This window comes from Silene latifolia, chromosome 8 (genome assembly GCF_048544455.1).
Source record: "Silene latifolia isolate original U9 population chromosome 8, ASM4854445v1, whole genome shotgun sequence".
NCBI lineage: Eukaryota > Viridiplantae > Streptophyta > Magnoliopsida > Caryophyllales > Caryophyllaceae > Silene > Silene latifolia.
The window spans coordinates 82,661,907-82,683,715 of NC_133533.1; the positions used below are offsets into that span (position 1 = coordinate 82,661,907).

General features: G+C 37.7%; 4 protein-coding genes across 6 annotated transcripts; all 4 read left to right on the top strand.

Moving 5' to 3' along the window:
* Positions 1 to 1,323: 1,323 nt before the first annotated feature.
* LOC141597015 (lysine-specific histone demethylase 1 homolog 1) lies at positions 1,324 to 4,211 on the top strand. Its single transcript, XM_074417316.1, has one exon. It carries the CDS (start codon positions 1,421 to 1,423, stop codon positions 3,875 to 3,877), a length of 2,457 nt encoding a protein of 818 aa, XP_074273417.1. The 5' UTR covers positions 1,324 to 1,420; the 3' UTR covers positions 3,878 to 4,211.
* Positions 4,193 to 9,807, top strand: LOC141597016 (protein NRT1/ PTR FAMILY 2.7-like). Of its 3 annotated transcripts, none has more exons than XM_074417318.1 (6): positions 4,193 to 6,209; positions 6,301 to 6,382; positions 6,857 to 6,993; positions 7,138 to 7,355; positions 8,318 to 8,847; positions 8,930 to 9,807. In XM_074417318.1, the coding sequence occupies exons 2-6, from the start codon at positions 6,366 to 6,368 to the stop codon at positions 9,777 to 9,779; spliced, it is 1,752 nt and encodes a 583-aa protein (XP_074273419.1). In that variant the 5' UTR covers positions 4,193 to 6,209; positions 6,301 to 6,365; the 3' UTR covers positions 9,780 to 9,807. The 3 variants fall into 3 exon arrangements, with proteins under 3 accessions (XP_074273419.1, XP_074273420.1, XP_074273418.1); XM_074417319.1 differs by having other exon boundaries at positions 4,193 to 6,145; positions 6,344 to 6,382; XM_074417317.1 differs by lacking the exons at positions 4,193 to 6,209; positions 6,301 to 6,382 and having other exon boundaries at positions 6,764 to 6,993.
* A 2,656-nt stretch (positions 9,808 to 12,463) lies between these two features.
* On the top strand, positions 12,464 to 13,039 carry LOC141595433 (uncharacterized). Its single transcript, XM_074415399.1, has one exon. The coding sequence runs from the start codon at positions 12,464 to 12,466 to the stop codon at positions 13,037 to 13,039; it is 576 nt and encodes a 191-aa protein (XP_074271500.1).
* An 840-nt stretch (positions 13,040 to 13,879) lies between these two features.
* Positions 13,880 to 19,610, top strand: LOC141594438 (protein NRT1/ PTR FAMILY 2.7-like). The gene is made up of 4 exons (XM_074414466.1): positions 13,880 to 13,979; positions 17,413 to 17,630; positions 17,848 to 18,365; positions 18,748 to 19,610. The coding sequence occupies exons 1-4, from the start codon at positions 13,886 to 13,888 to the stop codon at positions 19,574 to 19,576; spliced, it is 1,659 nt and encodes a 552-aa protein (XP_074270567.1). The 5' UTR covers positions 13,880 to 13,885; the 3' UTR covers positions 19,577 to 19,610.
* Positions 19,611 to 21,809: the final 2,199 nt, after the last annotated feature.

Sequence of the window (21,809 nt, forward strand, 5' to 3'; positions counted from 1 at the left end):
AAACCACAAGATCTTGTATGAGGTGGTGTATGGAGTGCTCGCCGGCGAAGAGGACCGACCATATTGACGAAGCTGATGGAGGCGACACTTAAGTGTGAGTGAGAATATTGCGGCGAGATGGTTGAAACCGGGGATGGAAACAAAAAATATTAATGTTGATGCGGGGTTGTGGAAGAAGTGGGAGTGGGAGCGGGAGTGAGAGTGAGAATGAGCTTGAGGATGATGATTAAAGATGATGAAGGATCGATGGAGTGAGGAGTGATGATTCAAGCAAAAAGGTGATGCATCCTACCACGCCAGAGCAGGTGGCGGTTCTAAACGGGCTACCAGAAACACTGAAAGGTGGCATTAAAAGGATTGTTATCGAGGGGGGCTATGCGTTGGTTATGGAAGATTTGAGGAACACATAAGGTGGGTCCCAGTGACATCTTTCTTGTTTACGAGGATATTTCAGCATTAGGTAATCATTTTGAGTTTGTTTCTTTTTTATTTGTCGTAGAAACTTGAATACGGTTGCACATGAATTTGCTCATATCAGTCCTGAGTTTGTCGATCATTGTAGGTGGGGTCTGTTCCCTATAAATAGTGTAACCTTGGTGAAGGCGGATTTACTCGATTTATGATATGCCCTCATTGATTATGAACCAATCATATATGAATATGAATATTTAACCAAAAATGGTCGGTATTTATAAAAATAGTAGTCACTTTCTACCGACCGTCACACAAGAAAAGTTGGGTTAAAGCTTTAAGAGCATATGCATTCATGGGGTGCCCCAAATCTTTTTTGTTTTTGTTTCCAACATCACTTTCCACTAACTATTTTATCTACCCTTTTCATTTCACAATTACTTCTTGCCAATTTCCCTATTTTTTCTTGGCCCATCATGGACATCCCCATTTATTGGGACACTACTCACATTCATGGGTCTCCCCATTAAAAAAGAGAGGCAATATTTAGGGTACCAAAAAACAACCGATGCACATGCTCTAAACACAAATATTATCCTACAACCAGTTGTATAATAAACATTATACAACTGCTTCAAAATTGTTGAGCTCTTACGCAAAGTTGTTGAAAGCCTTTTTTACTGATTATATTGAATTTATTTTGCGAAATTATTGAACTTAATAATTATTCTGTTAAACTCAATAACTTTGTATCATAACTCGAAAATTTTGTTAATAGAGCTCGACAACTTTATAACAACACTCAATTCCATTAATTAAGTTGTATATACAACCAGTTATATAATACATGCTTAAAGGTAATAAAAAAGTACCAAATTGAGTTAGTCTAGACTCGAGAGAATTCAAATTGAACCCATCTCATGTGCATTAATGCAATAATAAAGTCTTATACACAAACCTAATTATAATCACTGTCTAGTGTCCGCCCCTCCAATTCACCGCACTTCCCATGGACCCGTCCACCCAAACACCGCCCTCTCCCGTATCTCCGCCTCCTCCCATCCCTGACACCTTCGACAACAAACCGAACGATGCCTCCGCCGAAGCCGAAGCCAACACCACCACTGCCAATGACGCCGCAAACGTCACCTCAGACGACGTCTCAACCCCATCAAACCCCCTTTACCCACCCACTCCACCTCCCCCAGACGACGACACCACCACCACCACCACCTCCGAAATATCTAAACGCCGCCGTAAACGCAAACATTACCCCGGTGGCACAATCTCCATGGTCCTCCGCCCTCATTCTTCCTCCTCATATCATCACCATCTCACTCTCCCTCGCCGACGTCGTCGCCGCAACACCACCACCGCACCCACCACCACAACAACCGACGCACCAACTCCTCTCGACCTCCACGCTCTCATCGCTCTATCCGTCGGATTCCCAGTTGACTCCCTTACCGACGACGAAATCCACGCCTCCGTCATCCCAACCCTCTCTTCGCCGCTTCAATCTCACTACATCTCCGTCCGCAACCTCATTCTCTCCTCCTGGCGTTCCGATGTGCAAACCCTCTTAACCCCCTCCCACATCCTCCCCTCCGTCGCCCCACACCTTCTCCCAGTTGTCGATCCCGCTTTCGACTTCCTCGTCTCCCACGGCTTCGTCAATTTCGGCCTTGCCCCGGATATCAAGAACGCTACTCTTTCTACTAACATTGGCAATGCTGATGTTAATGTCGTGGTGGTTGGGGCGGGACTGGCGGGATTGTGTGCGGCACGTCAGCTGAGGGCGATGGGGTTTAAGGTCGTGGTTTTGGAAGGGAGGGGGCGCCCTGGGGGACGGGTTAGGACAAGGAAGATGGAAGGGGGAGGGGTCGTGGGTGCGGCTGATTTAGGGGGGAGTGTCTTGACGGGGATTAATGGGAACCCGCTCGGGGTTTTGGCTAGGCAATTGGGGTTTCCGTTGCATAAGGTTAGGGATATTTGCCCTCTTTATTTGCCTGATGGTAGCGCTGTTGATAGCGAGGTTGATTCTAGGATTGAGACTGTGTTTAATAAGTTGTTAGATAGGGTTTGTAAGCTTAGGCAGGTTATGATGGAGGAGATTAAGTGTGTCGATGTTTCGTTAGGGACTGCTTTGGAGGCGTTTAGGAAGGTTTTTAGTGTTGGGAGTAGTGATGTCGTTGAGAGGATGTTGTTTAATTGGCATTTGGCCAATTTGGAGTATGCTAATGCTTCGTTATTGAACAGTTTGTCTATGGCGTTTTGGGATCAAGATGATCCGTATGAGATGGGTGGGGATCATTGTTTTATTCCCGGTGGGAATGAGAGGTTTATTCGAGCGTTGGCCGAGGATTTGCCTATCTTTTATGATAGGACTGTGGAGACTATTAGGTATGGGGTTGATGGGGTGTTGGTTTGTGCTGGTGGGCAGGAGTTTAGGGCTGACATGGTGCTTTGTACCGTGCCTTTAGGGGTTTTAAAAAGGGATGATATTGAGTTTGTGCCTCCTTTGCCTCAGAAGAAGAGGGATGCTATTGAAAGGTTAGGGTTTGGATTGCTGAATAAGGTTGCCATGTTATTTCCATACAACTTTTGGGGTGGAGATATCGACACGTTTGGGCATTTGTCCGAAGATCCTGCTAGTAGGGGTGAATTCTTTTTGTTCTATAGCTACTCCTCTGTGTCCGGTGGGCCCTTGCTGGTGGCCCTTGTAGCTGGGGAGGCTGCCATTGAGTTTGAGAAGAAGTCTCCAGTGGATTCCGTGGAGAGGGTTATGGACATCTTGAGGGGGATATTTCACCCAAAGGGTGTGGATGTTCCTGACCCGGTTCAGGCAGTCTGCACCCGGTGGGGACAAGACCGGTTCACGTATGGCTCCTACTCTTATGTAGCAATTGGGGCGTCTGGGGATGATTACGATATCCTAGCCGAACCCATTGGGAGCGGGAGGGTCTTCTTTGCCGGAGAGGCTACTAACCGGCAGTATCCTGCCACCATGCATGGCGCTTTTCTAAGCGGTATGAGGGAAGCTGCCAATATACTACGTGCCGCCAAGAGGAGGTCACCAAATCTTGCTGATGATGATGCAGGAGTTAAAGATAGTTCAGAGGGCAGTGAAGATTTGGATAATCTATTTTCGAAACCCGACTTACGATTTGGGAATGTCTCTGTATTGTTTGATCCAGGATCAGATGATCCTGAATCTCATTCATTATTAAGGGTTGAGTTCCACAGTGAGAAACTAGAAAATGGTTGTCTGTATTTGTATGGTCTGCTATCCAGGTATCAAGCCCTGGAACTAAGCAAGGTGGATGGTGATGCGGATAGGTTAAAAATTCTAAATCAGCAGTTTGGACTGCGGTTAGTTGGAAAAAGAGGATTATGTTGTAGTGCAGAATCACTCGTAGCTCGCATTAGAAGCAAAGATGTACCAATGATGGATCCTGATATGTGATGTACAGTCAGTCAATAACTTCTTAAGGTCTATTTCTGGGCGTTGTGTTAGCTCGGGTTGGGAGTATTGTTAGGTTTAGCTGCTTGAGCAGATCCAATGTTGTATATCAGTGTGTGTAGGATTAGGAAAGGTCAGCTTAAGTTAGGAAGTTGGTGTGCCATTCTCATTAGCAACAGTAGAGGTTTGACACCTGTAGTATAGTAACTTATCAGTTACTTGTCTGATTGGTTTCAGGTGATTCATTGTAACTTCATTTATTGATCTGTACTTTCTTTAGTAGGATAAGAAGGAATTCATTGTTACCAACTAATCAATATGGGATCTTTCTTATGTCTAGATCATTCAGGTCTATGCCGGTGTTGTCTTTCCTTTGCGGACAAACTGAGCGTTAACATGTATATGGTGCATTAAACGATATGACTAGTACCCTTTCAGTTAATCTTGTTTTCCCTCATTGCCCAAGTTTGAGCTTAATTGCATAGTAGTCCCTCTTATTGTTCAGGCGAGCGATCTTTGTAGCCTATTTTTGCCCAGCAAAGATGCATAAAAAAGCGCGCTTTATTTTTTTATTTTATCTTTTTTTACTGTGTTATCTACTATGCTGATTTAGTAGGACCAGCAATTTCCATACTGATGCTGCCTCATATTTCCCATTCCTTATTTGCTGTAACTTCCATGAGTTAAGTGTCATCTACTTTTGTTCTAATGTTTTACTTGTGCATCTGCACTTGGGTGCCAGATTCTTCTCTTTATACAGAATAGGTGATTTATTTCATTTGTAACCCACAAATTTTCATATTGTCGTACAGTTGTCCATCCTATCTGTCCAGTATTTCTGTTTTTCTGGTCATTCTTCAAAGCACCGCTGCATCAAGCTTGAAAAAAGAGCATTGCAGTAACTGGCCTTGGCAATTGGCTGATGTGCTATTATGTTATGTTATTTGGTCTCTGTTGGAAGTATTTGACATTGCTGCGTCAGTCGTGGCTCTTTCTAATGGAAATCCTCATGTTTTCGGCCTCATATGAATTGTCTCAGTGTGTACCATATCCATATCTGAGGGTCAACTTTGGACATGGGTAAGTAACATAGTTTGTCTATAAAATCTGGGTAACTCTTGCGGTCTTCCACACAACCAGTTATGTTTCTGCTGTTAGATCATCAGCCTGTGCTTTGTGTTACCTTCTTATTTTTTCGTTCCCCTTCGTAATCTTTTAATGTTTCACACTAACTAGATTCCAAGATGGTTTTAAATGATTTACTAGTTAACTTTGCATCAGACACTCAAATGGATGTCTGATTGATCATTCAAGTTTTGGTGCTGTTGCCAAAAATTTGCTGGCATGGGGTCCATTGGTAGGAGAGTATAGCCGGTCTGTGTGTGTTGTTCTGAACAGTGTCTCTGTTGTTAATACTTAATTGTGCCTGGATTTTTTATGGTTGAATAAAGATGACTTGCCTAGCACATAGATAGATGGTAGGAGCCTCTGCACCTATTGCTAACATTTGTCAATTCTGATTTATCAAATCTTTATCGTGCTATACTCAGTTGGTACATGAAAGGCATCCATCAGTTTCGTGCACATTGCCCTCGTAGTTTTGTTGTTTTTGGTCTATATTTTCTCTATTTTATTTTCATAATAATTCAAACCCTGTTTTCAATTATGCTAACTTCTCTTCATCGTCTTGTTATTTAACACTTCGATTCCAGCAAGTTGAGCAGATTCTTGATTCTTGTTGTTGGTGGGGACACCGAGGCACAATTGTCTAATTATTCAAGTCCCTTTTTCTTTAATCCCTAAACGTGTAAGGTTTATCTCCATTTGGATTGTTCCGAACTATGGTTCATGTTAGCCAATCCCTCAGTTTGGACAATGGCTTTGTTGTTGGGACTTTGGACTTGGGAGTATGGTTTTAAATGCTGGCTGCCACAGCAATTCACGATGAAATTATCAAGGTTATGGACGTTACCGTACCATTGGACCACACTTTGAGGTGAAACCCGATACTGCAACTGCGACCAAAACTGAGATTTAATTCTATTCTTATGAGGCTCGTCTGATATTGAGTTGGCTGTTTTCTGAAGATTGCTCTCCCTCAACGGGTTTACTTGATTATTATGCATCATATGTAGTATACCAAATATCCGTATACTTGTGTCTCAGAAGTCCAACCATTGACTAGGCATGGGGATGCGGCGTTGGTCCTAAATTTGGCAAGATATCTCTGTTCCTGTGATATGATCTCCAAGAGAGGCAGTACCTGTTAAGGCAAGAACACTCGGGTTAATACTCTCAAAATATTATCAAGTGGAATCCATATTAGCTCTTGGAGGTGAAGGCCAACACTGAGCTGATGCTTAGAATCAATCTTTGTGGTTTCGATCACTGAGCTGAGTACAAGTCATTGGGTAATATGGTTGTAGTCTGTATATGAACTGAAAAGTTGGATTCTGTTTTGTTATGTAGCTAATGAGCCGAAGGATTAAAGATGGCAGTGCAGCACAGGTATGAAGTCTGTAAATGGAAACTTCTGGTACTGTTTTTGTTGATTGTCCTATGATAGTCCGCAAGATACTGATAATGGGTTCACCCCATTAACAAACTTCTGGTACTGTAGGTCGAAAGGCCAGATCATGAATGAATACGGTTTTTTTTTTCTTTGGTACATATGAATACAAAATTAAGAGTAATTTAATTTTCATTATTTTTTAAGCCAAGACATCAGAATAATGTCAGCCATTGTCCCCTGCTTAAAAGAAAACTCAGCAGCTTTCTGTAGATAGAAAGTTAGAAACAAGATCCAGTAACTAAGTCAACCATATTACTAGGCATGTCCTATGGTGTGAACGTGGTGTAATTAATACTTAAAAATGTTTTTAAATTCTAAAGACAACCAATATGGGGTATACAGTTAGTTCCTTCCCCTGTTGTCTCTAAATGTATACATGCTATGACAGTGCAATGCAATAATATTGACAGAGTTAGGATCATGAATTCTTCTCAACGGGTACCTACTCGAGAAGAATTTGGGCATATTCGTGATCGTGAAGCTGGAGCCTTACTCACCCTTAATCACAAGGGCAAAGGAGGATGGGTTACCTTCCCTTTCATCATAGGTAAATATCTGAGCTTGTCATTTTAATAATTAAGCTTGTGACGTTTATAGTTCAGGGAACTGCTTTAACAGAATAGGTAAATATTGATTAATCCCTTTTGTTCAGTAATTTCAAAATCTAAGAGAATTTGATGATTACTTACAGGGACAGTAATGGGACTGTCTTTAGCAGCAGGTGGTTGGTATGCAAATATCACCGTATATGCCATTCAAAAATACAATGTTCAACCTATCTCAGCTGCGCAGATCCATAATGTTGTTGGTGGTGGCGTTAACTTCTTTCCCATTGTTGGAGCGATACTCGCTGATACCTTCTTTGGGTCTTACTGGGTTGTTCTTGTCGCTGCATTCGCTTCTTTACTGGTAAGACTCACTATATTACTTTTGCACAAATAGAGGGCTTGGTAGATGTTAGTTAGCTTAAGGTGTTGAAATTGTTGAGCGGACGTATCATGACTTGTGTTTGAAGCCAATTAGCAATAAAACTGTCTGTAGAAGTGATCATCAATTGTGTACTAGAGGCTTGACGAGTAAAATTGTGCCGGCCGGAGTAATTTTGTATGTGAGATAGAATTTTGATTTTTGAAACTAGTTCCTAAAATTTTTCAACATACGAATAAAAGACTTGGTTGATGCATGTTTTTGAAATTTTTGTTTTTATGTGCTCTGTTGGAGCAGCTATCTATGTACCTAGACCATGAACAAAAGTTCTAAAACTATTGTAAGATGCGATAACAATACATACCCTTAATCCCAAAATGATTTGGCGTGAGCTGACGTGAATCATTGTTCGAGATCATTTGTGACTGGTTGCACACACAAACTAACATGAGAGAAAAAGAACAGGGAAAAAGAGAGAGGGAAATGGATGAAAGTTTTAAAACAACAAGCACACATTTTTTTCCGAAGAAACTTAGATACAAACAATCAAATAGCAATAATCTTTAAAAATTAAAATTAAAATTAAAATTAAAATTAAAATTCATTACAATAAAAATACATAAACAAATATATAAAATGTAAAATAAAGTCAAGTCCACTAAAAAAGAAGTCATTCGAATAGCAGATGACAATAGAAGAGAGTTTAAATAAGCGAGGATGCAATACAACCACCTTACCTGATGCCTCAAGGGCTCCTAAAATTGCGGGGTAGAGGGGGTCGGTCGGATGTACGAATCCTTAACCCTTTGCTTTATTCCATCATAATCCAATAATGAGTCTTGGACAGTTTGATCCCATTTGAAATGGAATACGCGAGGTACCAGTCAAATTTTGAACTATGAAAAAGTCTTCTACATTTATCAGGGTTTGTTATTTTATGGCAGGGTGGAGTGATGTTCATCCTTTCAGCTGCAATTCCACATTTAAGGCCTCTTCCGTGCAACACAAGCACTCGAGTATGTCCAACACCCTCTAGCAGCCAATATGCATTCCTCTACATTACCCTGGTTCTCGGAATAATCGGGCTTGGTGGAACACGATTTGTGCTTGGAACTATTGGGGCAGATCAATACGATCGAGTAGAGCATCAAAATGTGTACTTCAATTGGTTTGTTTTGGCCTTTGAATCTAGTTGGGTAATTGCCTTCACTGTTATTGTTTATGTCGAAGACAATGTGAGTTGGGCAATTGGTTATGGCATTAGCGTTGCTGCTAGTGCTTTCGCCATAACCCTTTTTTTGTTTGGATCACGATTCTATCGTCTCTTGATGCCTCAAGGTAGTCCTTTTGTTAGTATAGCTCGTGTTTTTATCGCATCACTTCGCAAGGCAAAGTTGTCAACTGAAGATCATGAATACTTCTACGAGAGCACCATGTCGAAGAGTCCACAAAGACCTCCTAGTCCAAGTCTTAGGTATGTTTGACCTTATCGTTTTTGATGAACTCCGTCATCTAGAATTATCGTCTTTAATAGTTTTTTTTATGGGTTTCCTTAGTTTCTTTAACCAAGCGGCCTTAGTAAAAGTTGCTCAAGCTCAACATCATAAATCATGGAGCTTATGTACGGTGGAAGAGGTGGAAGATTTAAAGAAATTGATGAAAGCTCTAACCATTTGGGGAGCCGGTTTACTTGAGAGCACCATTTATGCAGTTAGTTCTAGTCTGATCACAATTCAAGCTTTGGTTATGGATCGGCATTTGGGCCCACATTTCCAAATACCAGCCGGGAGTGTTTTCGTCTTCACACTAATTTGGGCATCATTCTTGCTCACCATCCTTGATCGTTTCCTATACCCGTTGTCGGAAAAGGTACTTGGCCGATCATTGACACCGCTACAACGTGTTGGCATTGGTTATTTTTTCAATGTTTCTGGTATGGTTGCATACGCCATGATAGAGAGTAAAAGATTGGATTTAATTGAGAAGAATGGTTTGATGGAGCACAATGCTGTGGCACCTATGTCGGTTCTTTGGTTGATTTTACCGTTGGCGTTGTTAGGGTCTGGAACTGCATTTTATTTCCCAGCAGAGGTCGAGTTTTACTATCAAGAATTTCCAAAGTCACTTAGAACGACATCAAACGCCATGACTTCTCTTCGTCTTGCTGTTGGGTATTACCTAAGTAGCGCTATTGTTCACGTGATACGAAATAATACTACGTGGTTGCCAAATGAAATTAACCATGGGAGAGTGGATAAGGTATATTGGCTCGTATCGTTTATAGGTGCAGTCAATTTCGTTATTTACCTTCTCGTTTCAAAGTTGTATGTGTACAGTAGTCATACTACTGCCGATGATATCACTATTAATTCACGATACATGGACATATATGATATTAGTGCATAAATATTCTCCTCGTTTGGAATTCCCTTTTTATCGAGTTTGTATGATTATTTACTCTCTTTTCAATGGGGTGCCGAGTGCCTACATTCGCAACAGTTCACTGTTCTTGGGGTCGCCCAATATCGACCTGGTGCCTGGATGGCGATGCAAGTTGAAATATTGTTCGTTTTTGTACACATTTTGCCAAAGCAGTACATTTTTGGAAATTTTACTCTCTTTTTTCCACCAACAATAATTATTGTACAATATTAAAAAAAAAGAAACTGAAACAACTTAGTACGACCCCACCCATACATCCGCCCACAACCACCAACAACTGCCCACCACTGGCGTTGCCCATCAGTCGTCGGATCGACTTGGTTGCCCCGTCACATCCCTCCCTCGCAACACTTCATGAAACCCGATCCTCTTCCTTCATGCTCCCCGACCCTCTTCCTCCACGCTCCCTTTTCCATTCGTCAATGACATGTTGTCCACCTCCGGCCCACCGTCCCTTTCCTTCCACCAAGCAAGTCCATTCCCCTTGTCATCTCCTCGACCGCAACAAACACATGCCCTTACAAACGATGTTTTCCCCATCCACCATCACGTACACCCGCCACCCGAGTCGCCATTCCCCCTTGTCATTTCAACCATACCGCCGTCCTGTCGTCACCACGCACCAACCAATATCTAACTTTATAGATAATGGTCAATTTACAACTATAAACATTAAGTGAGATCAATTCAGATTGTGGGTCATGCTCAGGCCCACAATTCGGGCGTCAGGTCGGTCAATTTTGCCACATCTTAATATAACCATTACATAAAAGGGCTTATTAGATCGCATATGGGCCTGGGCCGCGCCCATCGAAGAGGAGAGAGTGTCCACTTTATAAGTCCAAGGAGGTTCCATCCCAAAACCAATTGTCAATGGGAGGAGTAGCCCCTTGGGTTATAAGTTGGATCACTCTTCTCTATTTCTCCGATGTGGGAGACCTACATGTGATTCTTCACACGCCCCCTCACATGTAAGGTCTCCTTTCGATTAATCGACAGGAACGCTGCAATTTTTCGAACCTGTTTCGTCGGGCGGGAACGTCGTCGCTTTTCGGACCCGCTAAATAGTGGCCCAATTTTTCATCGGACGGGAACGTCGTCGCTTTTCGGACCCGTCTTCCCTTCACAACCCAGGACTAAACCTTGGGCTCTGATACCATATTAGAATTAGAGAAGAGATAATTCATAAGAGCGATTGTGTTATTGATAGTTCGTTCGTTCGTGTTTGAAACAGTTACAATGATATCGCATTTATACTAGTCTAAAGATCCGAAGATAATAATCGTATCTTCTAATATTAGTAGCATAATATACTTTATTCTATAATACTATATTATTCTGATTACGGTATATTACAATTGGTTTTGGGATGGAACCTCCTTGGACTTATAAAGTGGACACTCCCTCCTCCTCGATGGGCGCGGCCCAGGCCCATATGCGATCTAATATGGTATCAGAGCCGCTCTTGAGGCCTAAATACACGACGTTCTGCCGCCTGCCGGTAGGCCAATGATATACTAGCAATATTATTATCATCTAAAAAAAAAAAAAATCGATTCTTTTTACAACGATTTCAATTCCATTGATGAATAAGAAACTCGGAATCATGGGACGTGATTCATGTCATAGATGTACGTTTTCTTATTCATGAGTTGTCCATGGAATGGATTTTCTTATGGTGCACATTCCTTAATGATGTGGGTTTGTGTGCAAGATTTTGAGTAATTTCAACCGATGATTTTCCAGTTCGACGAATTTATCAGGTTCGAAAAATTGCGATGTTCCTGATCTCGAAATTTCAACGAGTTCGAAAAAATCGACGTTCTCGTTTTGTTCGAATTTCGACGGGTCCGAAAAGCTACGACGTTCCCGTACACCGATGATCGAAGATTGAAGATTCAAGGTAGAAGAACTGGATTTTTTTTCTTCTTTCCTTGTTTGGCAAACCCATGGAAATTTTTACAAATTACCATGGGTTTGAGGGGGGGATGTTGAAGATATTACAGTATATTGTAATATACCGTAATCAGAATAATATAGTATTATAGAATAAAGTATATTATGCTACTAATATTAGAAGATACGATTATTATCTTCGGATCTTTAGACTAGTATAAATGCGATATCATTGTAACTGTTTCAAACACGAACGAACGAACTATCAATAACACAATCGCTCTTATGAATGATCTTTTCTCCATTTCTAATAGGGCTTTTTTTTCTATAGTTTAAATGCTTTCATGAAGTGCCATTCATTTTTCAACAAAAAAAAAGCAATAATAATGTATAAGTAATTCATGTGTTTTTAACAATTATTTGTTCACACATATTGAAACTAACAAATACATACCATTATAACATTTTTAGTAAAACTTTGTGCGATTTCGGCAAAAATATTTATCAATTTTATAAATAGCAAGTCAAATGTCAATGAATAAAAACAAAAATGTGATAGCTTGGAAAACGAAGGGAATACTAAAAAATAATGTCAATCATTCGTTAAGACGAATGTCAATGCATGCTTATAATCATTAGTCAACAAAATTGCGGAGTTCCAGCCAGTAAGAGAAAAGGAAGACCATTACTCTTGGTCTTTTGACAAAGCAGGTATGTTCACTACCAAGTCTTTCGTGGATGCATTCTATAACATGAAATATAACTCTGAGGACCATAAACAATGGTTCCCCCTTGTGTGGAAAAACCTTGCTCCCCCAAGATATGAAGTGCTTCTTTGGGCAATACTATGGAAAAGGGTGGCGACAAAAGATAGGGTACTCAAATGGAAGGCATTAACATTTGAGGAGTCGTTGTGTACATTTTGTGGTGAGGTTTTGGAGACTGTTAATCATGTTTTTCTACATTGTCGTTTCTCATGGAATATTTGGAATGAGATTTGTGCTGAATGGGGAATGATGTGGGTATGTCCATTGGAAATTGATGACGCCTTTCTACTTTGGCATGGGGCACATCTAGCGGGTTTTGAGAAGCAAATTTGGGATACTTTTTTCATTGCCGTGGTCACTATTATTTGGGAGGTAAGGAATGCGGCCGTCTTCGAACTCAAAGACCCGTCCTGGTCTAGTATGCGGGATTTGGTGGTACTACGAGTCGGGTTGTGGAGCAAGGCTTGGAAGGAAAATATACCGTATTCTTTAGAAGAATGGTTGACCAATTGGAAAGCAATAAGATCGTGGAAGGAGAAGTGGAGGCCAAAAGGCAGATAGTTTATGATAGTTTTGATTATTTGTGTGTTGGTTGTCTGTTGCTTTATGGTGGTTTGTTGTTTTGAGACTGCTTTGTTGCTTGTTGTTCTTTTTGGACCCTACTCACTGTAGGTCTTTTGGGTTTTACCCCTAATAAAAAAAAAATAATCATTAGTCAACAAAAACAATGTCCAAAAACTCCTGTCATTCTAAATTATAAAGACAACCATGAACCACCGACGGGCTACCATACAATGCTCCTACAACTGCGCTAATACGTAATGGGAGTACCTTATTATTAAATCAATAATGGTTATGTTAATGACGGACCACACAAATATTTGTGAGAGACAATTTTTCATTAAGTTATTAAGATAACACATATTTTCATGATGAACATAATAATACCTATTTTATCATACATTATATATGACCATATTTCTCAATACTTTGTAGTAAAACATTTTAATTTTTAAATTTGGTAATAATTTTACTTAAAATCATAAAAATTCTCTTCATAACCTAATAAATCATTGCTTCTTAGGAGACCTCATCGCAATTAAAATAATGTATATACTCTTTTTGTACCGGTGAATAGTTTACACTTGCTCTGTTTTATGAGCGGGAAATAAAATAAGTGTAAACTAACAACTGAGACAAATGGGTACTTAATAATAATATATTTCCCTCGTCTCGTCAGTAATTTACATTTAATTTATTTTTCCCTTATAAAATAAAGCAAATATAAATTATTTATGAGGACGGGGGTAACTAGCAATGAAGTGTGAACTAAGATTAAAAGATGGGTATATATAGGTATAGACATAGTATATCATGAACACATAACATTATTCGAAAGAAAGCATCATGCTAATTGAGGAAGGCAGGATCAATGGTGATACGACCACCACTGATATTACGAAGAAAAAAGGAGGATGGATTACGTTTCCCTTCATTTTAGGTATCCATTTTTGTTTTAAATTTTCCTCCTCGTCTACTTTACCTTATTATGCTTCATATTTTAACAAAAAAAAAGAGCTTTTAAACTTAAATTTGTTTATAACAATTATTTAGCATTGAACATACTCCCCCCATCCAATCATTTCTATATATTTGTTTAAAATATACTCCTCCACTCTGAGTCATTTATTTACCTATTTCATTTTGAGTGTTTTGTTAATTGTTACCTTTCTATTTCGGAAATTCTTTTGATGAACAATTTGATCCTTTACATCCCTTCAATTTGATCAGCTTGTTATCAAATAATAAAGATAAATAAATGACGGGGACGAAAGGGGTAACTTATATGTATTTCACAAATGAATAAAATTGATTGAAATCAAGGGAGTAGTTGTTTTTACAAGTCATGCAATGTATGACAAGGAGTTGACCCGATCTCGACGTATCAGTCCTAAGAGCACCCACAATAGAGAGGATTGAACCTCTTCTTAACCCTCTTTCTCCTTTAAGAGGACATCCTCTCTATTGTGGGAACTATGTTAGATGTCCTCTTGTATAGAGGAAGATGAGTGCTTCCTCTACTTTTAGAGGAAAGTAGAGGAAAGGAGACATAGGCCCTTGTGCCCACAAACTAATGTTTATTTGCCGTATGGATAATATTTTAATTTATAATTTTTATTTATCATGGAAAAAAAATTACTCAATATACTTTTAATTATTATTGTACATCATATTTGTTCGAACATATATGGACTATGTTTCAAGGCTCAAACATAGACTAAAAATATGAATTACAATTTAATGTTAAGTTTCATGTATTTTGTTTTATGAATTTTATATCTTACTTTATATTATGAATTTGATGTATTTTGTTTTATGAATTTTATATATTTTTTAAATTTAGCAACACAAACTTTTTTTTAAAATTAGTTTTATTAATTTTTAAATTATTAAAACAATATAAAGTAACCCATAATATTAAATATAAATATAATAAATATAATAATAAGAAAAATAATATAAGAGGATCCTCTCTATTGTGGAGGAAAAAAGATGTAGTAGAAATGAAGAGGATGTAGATAGTGGGAAATTAGGTGGATGAAAGAGAGAATGAGGTGTCAAAAAAATAGAAAGAAAGAGAAAAAATAAGAGGATGAAATCCACCTGTCTATTGTGGGTGCTCTAATGTAGTTAACTAGTTTTAAACCCGTGCAAATTGCACGGGTTGCTGTTTTAAATTTTGTTATGTTCACCTAATGTCAAATAATTATGAAGTTTTCAACAAAGTTATATTTAAGATTTGCAATTTGAGTTATAATTTCATCTAGATTTAGTGAGCTTGTACATAATTGATCACCTAGTAATGATATAGTAATGTTAACAATTAAACTTATATTCAAAATAAATCAAAACATAATATACCCGTGTAGTTTTGCAATTTAGCTCAAAATATATCAAAATAATAAATTTGGTAGGATGAATTTTAATATTAACTAACTATATTCCTTTTAAATTAATTATCTTTACAAATAAAATTTTACATTAAAGCAATAACATCTCTCTACTTCTTATATTAAACAACAATTTGAACCCGCCAAAATTGTTAAACCCGTTTTTCATTTTGTCAAACTCGTGTACATTTGTAGAAACCATGAAAGCGAGAAAATAAAAATTTTCACCTTTGCACGTTTTAAATAAAAATTTTAACTCGTTTTTCTTATCGTTAATTAGTCAAATAGGACAATAAAAATTGTAACCCATGCACATTTAAAATGATTTAATACACAAAATAATACAATTATTACCAAGCAATATTTTATCTCTTTTTGTTATCGTTTAAAACCCGTACAATTATTTATTTTTCTTTTGCATTTTAATGACTTTACTGTAATTTATGGTGCCGATTTGATGTGATTTTTTTTCTTTATATACATACAAAAATGCTCATATTTTTTTTACCAATTGCTAAATATGTTTCTAGGGTGCATATTTTTGTATTGTATAAGACAAAATATAAAATAACTATAAAATTCGTTTCTTTTAATATAAAATAAAATTTTATTGTATAATTTTGTTGAGTCCGGCCATATATGAGTTTGTCAAAATATACATTTTAGGTTCACGTACAATATCCGAACATGGATCTATATACATTATCATCTAATTGTGTAAGATCCTCGTATAACTTATTTGTACAAATTAGTCCACGTAATTAAATAAGTAACTAAATAAATCACCTAAAATGGATACATGAAATATTGAGATCATATATATATTGTTGGTGTACAAATGTAGCCCATATAATTACCATTAAAAAACCCAAGCCCCACGCCCCATATAAATTTAACATATACTCTTTCACTGTAAATAAACGTCTTGTTACAGATTCTCATAATTTATACCCAACATCCACCAATTTAGCCCCCACTTTTAATTCTTCTTAATTTATTTTAACCGATGAGTTCACTCTCTCTTTCAATTTTTTTTGAATCATTAATCCCTATTTATCCCTTACTCAAGATCATCCTCATTCCTCAATTAAATCAAACCATTTGGTTAAGGGTAGATTATAAGAATTTCAAACATAATAATATTAATGGATCTAGCTCATCTAGATGACCGATCCTCCATTTTCAATTAATAGTTTTGTGTATGCATTTTATAAACACGTTTTTTCGATATTTTTTTTAGAAAATTAGTTTGTTTGCCTTTCTAAAATCCTAATAATTTTCTCAATCTTAGTATTTTAATATTTCGCACCTGATTCAAAAATTATTTATGTGAATGTTTTACTTATAAGCTCAACTTCGTAGATCGAACGACCGATTTACTGATATTGTGTTCCATGAGATTTTTTGTATCTTTTTTATTTTTTTTCATTTTTAATCATTTTTAGTAGTAGTTCTATTTTCTATTTTTTCCTTTTCGATTTTAAGTCCTTTTTTTTTTCTTTTTCTTCCGTCAAATTAACAAAGGGATATTTAACAAATTGATTATTTACTGATTGTTTTTATTAAGTAAATGTTATTTTTTATATCATTTTTCACTTAACAATAATATTTGTTATTAATATTAATGAAATTAATAATGTACAATTTACAACAATGATACGTAGCAAATTCATTTTTCTAAATGAAATATTAGGATAGAACATGGGTGGGTCTCTTGTATAAAAAAAATAAAAATATGCACTTTTAACAACGGGCTTACACATCAACATTGTGGTTGTTTGTTTAATAAATAGGATGCGCTAAGTACCCTAAAATACCTTCTGTTCTATGTGGCGATTGCTGATATAATATTTAGAATCATCCGAATGTATATCTAACCCGAGTACATGTGAAATCGATTCAAATCCGACCTGTTTAATAAAAAATTGTACTTTAGTGGAACTTTTAATTTCTAATAAATCAAATTTCTGTAAAATGTAACAGGGTCTGTATCAGGATTGACTCTAGTAGCAGGTGGATGGTATGCAAATATAATCGTATATGCCATTCAACAGTATAATATTGATCCTATCACTTCGGCACAAATCCATAATGTCGCTGCTGGCGGTTATAACTTCTTTCCCCTTGTCGCAGCCATCATTGCTGATAGTTTTTTCGGATCTTACTGGCTTATTCTTGTTTCCGCTTTTATTTCCTTATTGGTAAGCTTTACATTTTATGCTTAAAATAATTTTATTGTCAGAAAACATTTTATGCTTACATTTTATGTTTCCGTTTTCTTTGGGTGTCACGAATCACAATACCTTTCAAACATGTGTTCCCAACCTAAATTGGTGGAGCCAACATTTTTGCTCAAGCTTTTCCCATCATTGGTAATATTTTACTTGTACTAATTAAAGCCCCCTTTTGGTTTAACAGGGTGCGATAATGTTCACGCTTTCAGCAGCACTTCCACAGTTGCGGCCTCCTTTGTGCGATCCAAGTACCCTGTTGTGCAAAACTGCTTCTTCTCCCCAAACTGCATTCTTATACCTGACTCTTACACTAGCCGTGATTGGGCTTGGCGGAACTCGTTACTTACTAGGGTCATTAGGGGCAAACCAATTTGACAAAAAGGAGCATCAAAGAGTGTTCTTCAATTGGTTTATTTTCTCATTTGAAATGGGCTTCGTTATTGCCTTTACACTTATTGTTTATGTCCAAAACAATGTGAGTTGGGCAATTGGTTATGGGATAGTTGTTGTTGTTAACATCTTTTCCATAGGTCTCTTCTTGTCTGGCTCACCATTTTATAGACGTTTGATACCTCGAGGAAGCCCTTTTGTTAGCATTGGTCGAGTGGTTGTTGCTTCATTTCGCAACCTAAATTTGTCTACACAAGATCATGAATACTTTTCCGAAAGCACAACGTCCAGAGCTCCCACCTCAGGCTTAAGGTATGTAGTATTGAGTATATTGCTGAGAATGCTGCTTAAGTCAAATCTCCATGTCCGTAATTTGTAGAATCTGTTGAATTTAGGGGCGTAGCCAGAAACGAAATTCAGGGGTAGCAAAATCTCTTCTTATAGTTTAATATCTTTGCTAAAACCGTACTTTAGATATTTTGGGGTAACAAAAATCAATCATTTTAACTATTTTTTCGAGATTTGGGGTAGCGACTAGCGAATGCTACCCCTTGTTTCTATGTACCCCCCTCCCCCTTTGCTCTTGAACCACTAGGAATAACATTATTGTGGTATTAGCCTTGCTAGTTGTTTTAAAATTGTATTTTCTGAGTTTGTCGCGTGTATCATGGAATTCGGGTGTGATATTGTGCAGATTCTTCAATAATGCCGCTTTAATAAAAATTGTTGATACTCAATCAAGTGTAGATCCCCAAAAATCATGGAGGTTATGTAGTGTAGAAGAAGTGGAAGATCTAAAGAGAATGATGAAACCCTTAGCAATCTGGGGTGCAGGTTTACTTGAAAGCACTATTTACGCGGTCGGTTCCAACTTAATCACTGTTCAAGCTCTATTAATGGATAGACATGTCGGACCTCATTTCCAAATACCAGCAGGAACGGTGTATGTCTTCGCGCTGATATGGACATCATTTTTACTAGTTATACTTGATCGCATTCTATACCCATTATGGGACAAAATCTTTTGTTCTTCCTTAACTCCTCTGCAACGGGTTGGAATCGGTTATTTTTTTAACATGGCGGGTATGGTTGCTTATGCTATTATAGAACGCCAAAGATTACATTTAATCACGACTCATAATCTATTGGATCAACATAATGCTGTGTCCCCAATGTCCGTGATATGGCTATTTCTACCGTTGGCCTTGTTGGGTACGGGATCGGCGTTATATTTACCAGGTGAAGTCGAATTTTACTATCGAGAATTTCCCAAATCTTTAAGAACTACTTCGACGGCGATGACTTCTCTTCGCCTTGCTGTTGGGTATTACTTAAGTATTGTAATTGTTGACATCGTAAGGAAAAGAACGTCTTGGTTACCAAATGATATTAACCATGGAAGGTTGGATAAACTATATTGGTTGGTATCGATCCTCGGTTTGGTTAACTTTTTTATTTATCTTACTGCATCCAAGTTGTATAAGAGCAACCATAATGAAAGTGATATAGATGTAAGTGAGTAAATGGCGGTCAGCCTAATTGATAAAATTATGAATATTTTGTATTTATCATCTAAATTTAAATCCTGTCAAGATTACATATAAGTTGTTCTTATAAGTAGCTTATTTGAGACAGACATTGTTTAAAAAAAAAAAGTTTAATTGAGACAGAAAATAACAATGAAGTTGACACTCTTACTTTGAAATAGTGATTGTAGACAAAACAATTTGTTAAGTGCCATATCGAATTCAGAAGTTAAAATATTAATGTGTCACATATTTGTGTAAAATGTATGTAATTAATTTGGATGGAATTTAATTAAAGTAGTTACATCCAACTAAGTGAGTCAAACACACTATAAATAAACTAAGTTGACTTCCAAGCCCACTCAAAAACCTAGATTTTTAGTTGTTCGATTTCTATAAATAGAATCACTCATCCAAACAGGCAGGCCCGTAGAGAGAGAAATAGATCTAGAAGAGAGAAAATAAAAAAAAAAAAACCCAAAATCGATCACCTCCTCACCGGACTACTCCTGGTCACCTCTTTAGATCGGGTGAGGCTTTTTCTTCAACCGTTTTTTTTCCTGTTCTCACTTTGTCATCCGGTGAGCCTTCCGTTTGATCCGATTCTCTTTTTTAAGGTTCGTGTTTGATCCCCTTTTGTATGTTGGTATTTCGCGTTAGTTGATCAATCGTTTCTAGCTGTTGTTGGTTAATCTGTGGCTGATTAAATCATCATCTTCTCCGTTCGTCTTTCTTTCGTGTTTGTATATTCGTATGTCAGCTTGATTTTCTAGGTAATGTTTTTCAATTGAATTGAAGCCTGATTTTTTCTGGGTAAAATTTTTCAATTGAATTGAAGCCTAGTTGCCGGGTGTTTGTTCAGTGTTGAGGGGTCTGCTATCGTCTATTATCAGTATTTCTGAGTTGTTATGGTTTTTGTGGTCTGTTTTACCCTTTTCTTCGCAACTGTATATCTATGCCTTTTGCTATCATTTATCATAAGTTTCTCGAAGTTTTTGCTTATGCCCATGTGAGCGATGAGTTTATGGAAGATGATGGGGATAGGATGTTAGTTTGTTTTATGAATTTGCAGGGGTCAGCTTCGGTTCGGTTTTGTCTGAGGTAAGGGAGCTTAAAGACAAGGGGAATGGTCTTTTTAGGCAAAATTATTTTGATAGGGCCGCAGCATGTTACGATGAACCTTGTAAACTTCTTAGCTTGAGCCTGAGAATTATTGGAGGTGAAGATATCAAATCGTTATCTGACCTTGCTATCTCCTTAAATTCTAATCTCGCTGCTTGTGCCCTCAAACTTGATGAATACAGAGCGGCGTCGTATATGTGCTCCATGATTTTGGACACATTTCCTCGTAACGTTAAGGCACTTTTTCGAAGGGCGGTTGCTTATATGAAGTTGAAAAGGTTTTCAAAAGCTGAACTGGATTTGGTTGAAGCCTTGGTGGTTGAACCTAGTAATAAGGACGTTTTAAGGAAATTAGATGTGGTTAGGGGTCATCTTCTCTTAAAGGAAAATGGTAAAAGAATGTTGGAGGTGCCTGCTCCAGTTGGTATGGATGCGAATAATAAAAAGCATGTCCATGTTGTTTCGGAAGATGATGTGACTCTAAAAGATAATGAAAGTGCGATCACAGAAGTGATGGGTGATCAAAGTGATATGATTATTAATGATAATGAGAGTGTGGTTTTAGAGGTGGCTGATGTTCAAGGCAATGGTAGTACAGATCTGAAGAGTAGCTTAAAGAAGAATGAGCCTACTTCTAATATGCTTGTTCTTGAGTTTTCCAAAAAGGGTGGAGGTATTTCCCGTTTAAGGATCCCAACACAATCTTATCATAAGTTGCTGAAAGGTAAAAAAGTTGAGTTTTTACCATAAAAAGGATTTGTCAACTTTAATAATTCGGATTCTTAATATTAAGGCACCTATGGAAAGAGGTATTACAAGAGAATGTTGTAAGAAGGAAAAGAAAAAGAGGAGAAGGAGTCCAAAAAAGCGGAACTCTGAGAGGATGACAGTCATGAACGATGACATGACTCCTATAGATATCATCAATGTGAAGCCTCTTATTTCTGGTGTGAGTTCAAGTGCGTCCGCTGCTTCTGACGTGAGTTCGTCTGCGTCGTCTATTTGTGACAACTTCTCTTCCCTTGGTACTCAACTACTCCAGGGAAGCACTAGGTTTATTGCTCATTATTCAAGCTTGTCTAATTCGCCGGTGAATGAAAATGCCCCC

Bases quoted from the DNA above. Each gene is read 5' to 3' on its own strand.
- LOC141597016 (XM_074417317.1), top strand. From the start codon at position 6,828: ATGACAGTGCAATGCAATAATATTGACAGAGTTAGGATCATGAATTCT. The intron at 6,994-7,137 runs GTAAATATCTGA...GATTACTTACAG, and splicing joins TACCTTCCCTTTCATCATAG to GGACAGTAATGGGACTGTCT. The intron at 7,356-8,317 runs GTAAGACTCACT...ATTTTATGGCAG, and splicing joins CTGCATTCGCTTCTTTACTG to GGTGGAGTGATGTTCATCCT.
- LOC141595433 (XM_074415399.1), top strand. From the start codon at position 12,464: ATGAAATATAACTCTGAGGACCATAAACAATGGTTCCCCCTTGTGTGG.
- LOC141594438 (XM_074414466.1), top strand. From the start codon at position 13,886: ATGCTAATTGAGGAAGGCAGGATCAATGGTGATACGACCACCACTGAT. The intron at 13,980-17,412 runs GTATCCATTTTT...AAAATGTAACAG, and splicing joins TACGTTTCCCTTCATTTTAG to GGTCTGTATCAGGATTGACT. The intron at 18,366-18,747 runs GTATGTAGTATT...GATATTGTGCAG, and splicing joins GCTCCCACCTCAGGCTTAAG to ATTCTTCAATAATGCCGCTT.
- LOC141597015 (XM_074417316.1), top strand. From the start codon at position 1,421: ATGGACCCGTCCACCCAAACACCGCCCTCTCCCGTATCTCCGCCTCCT.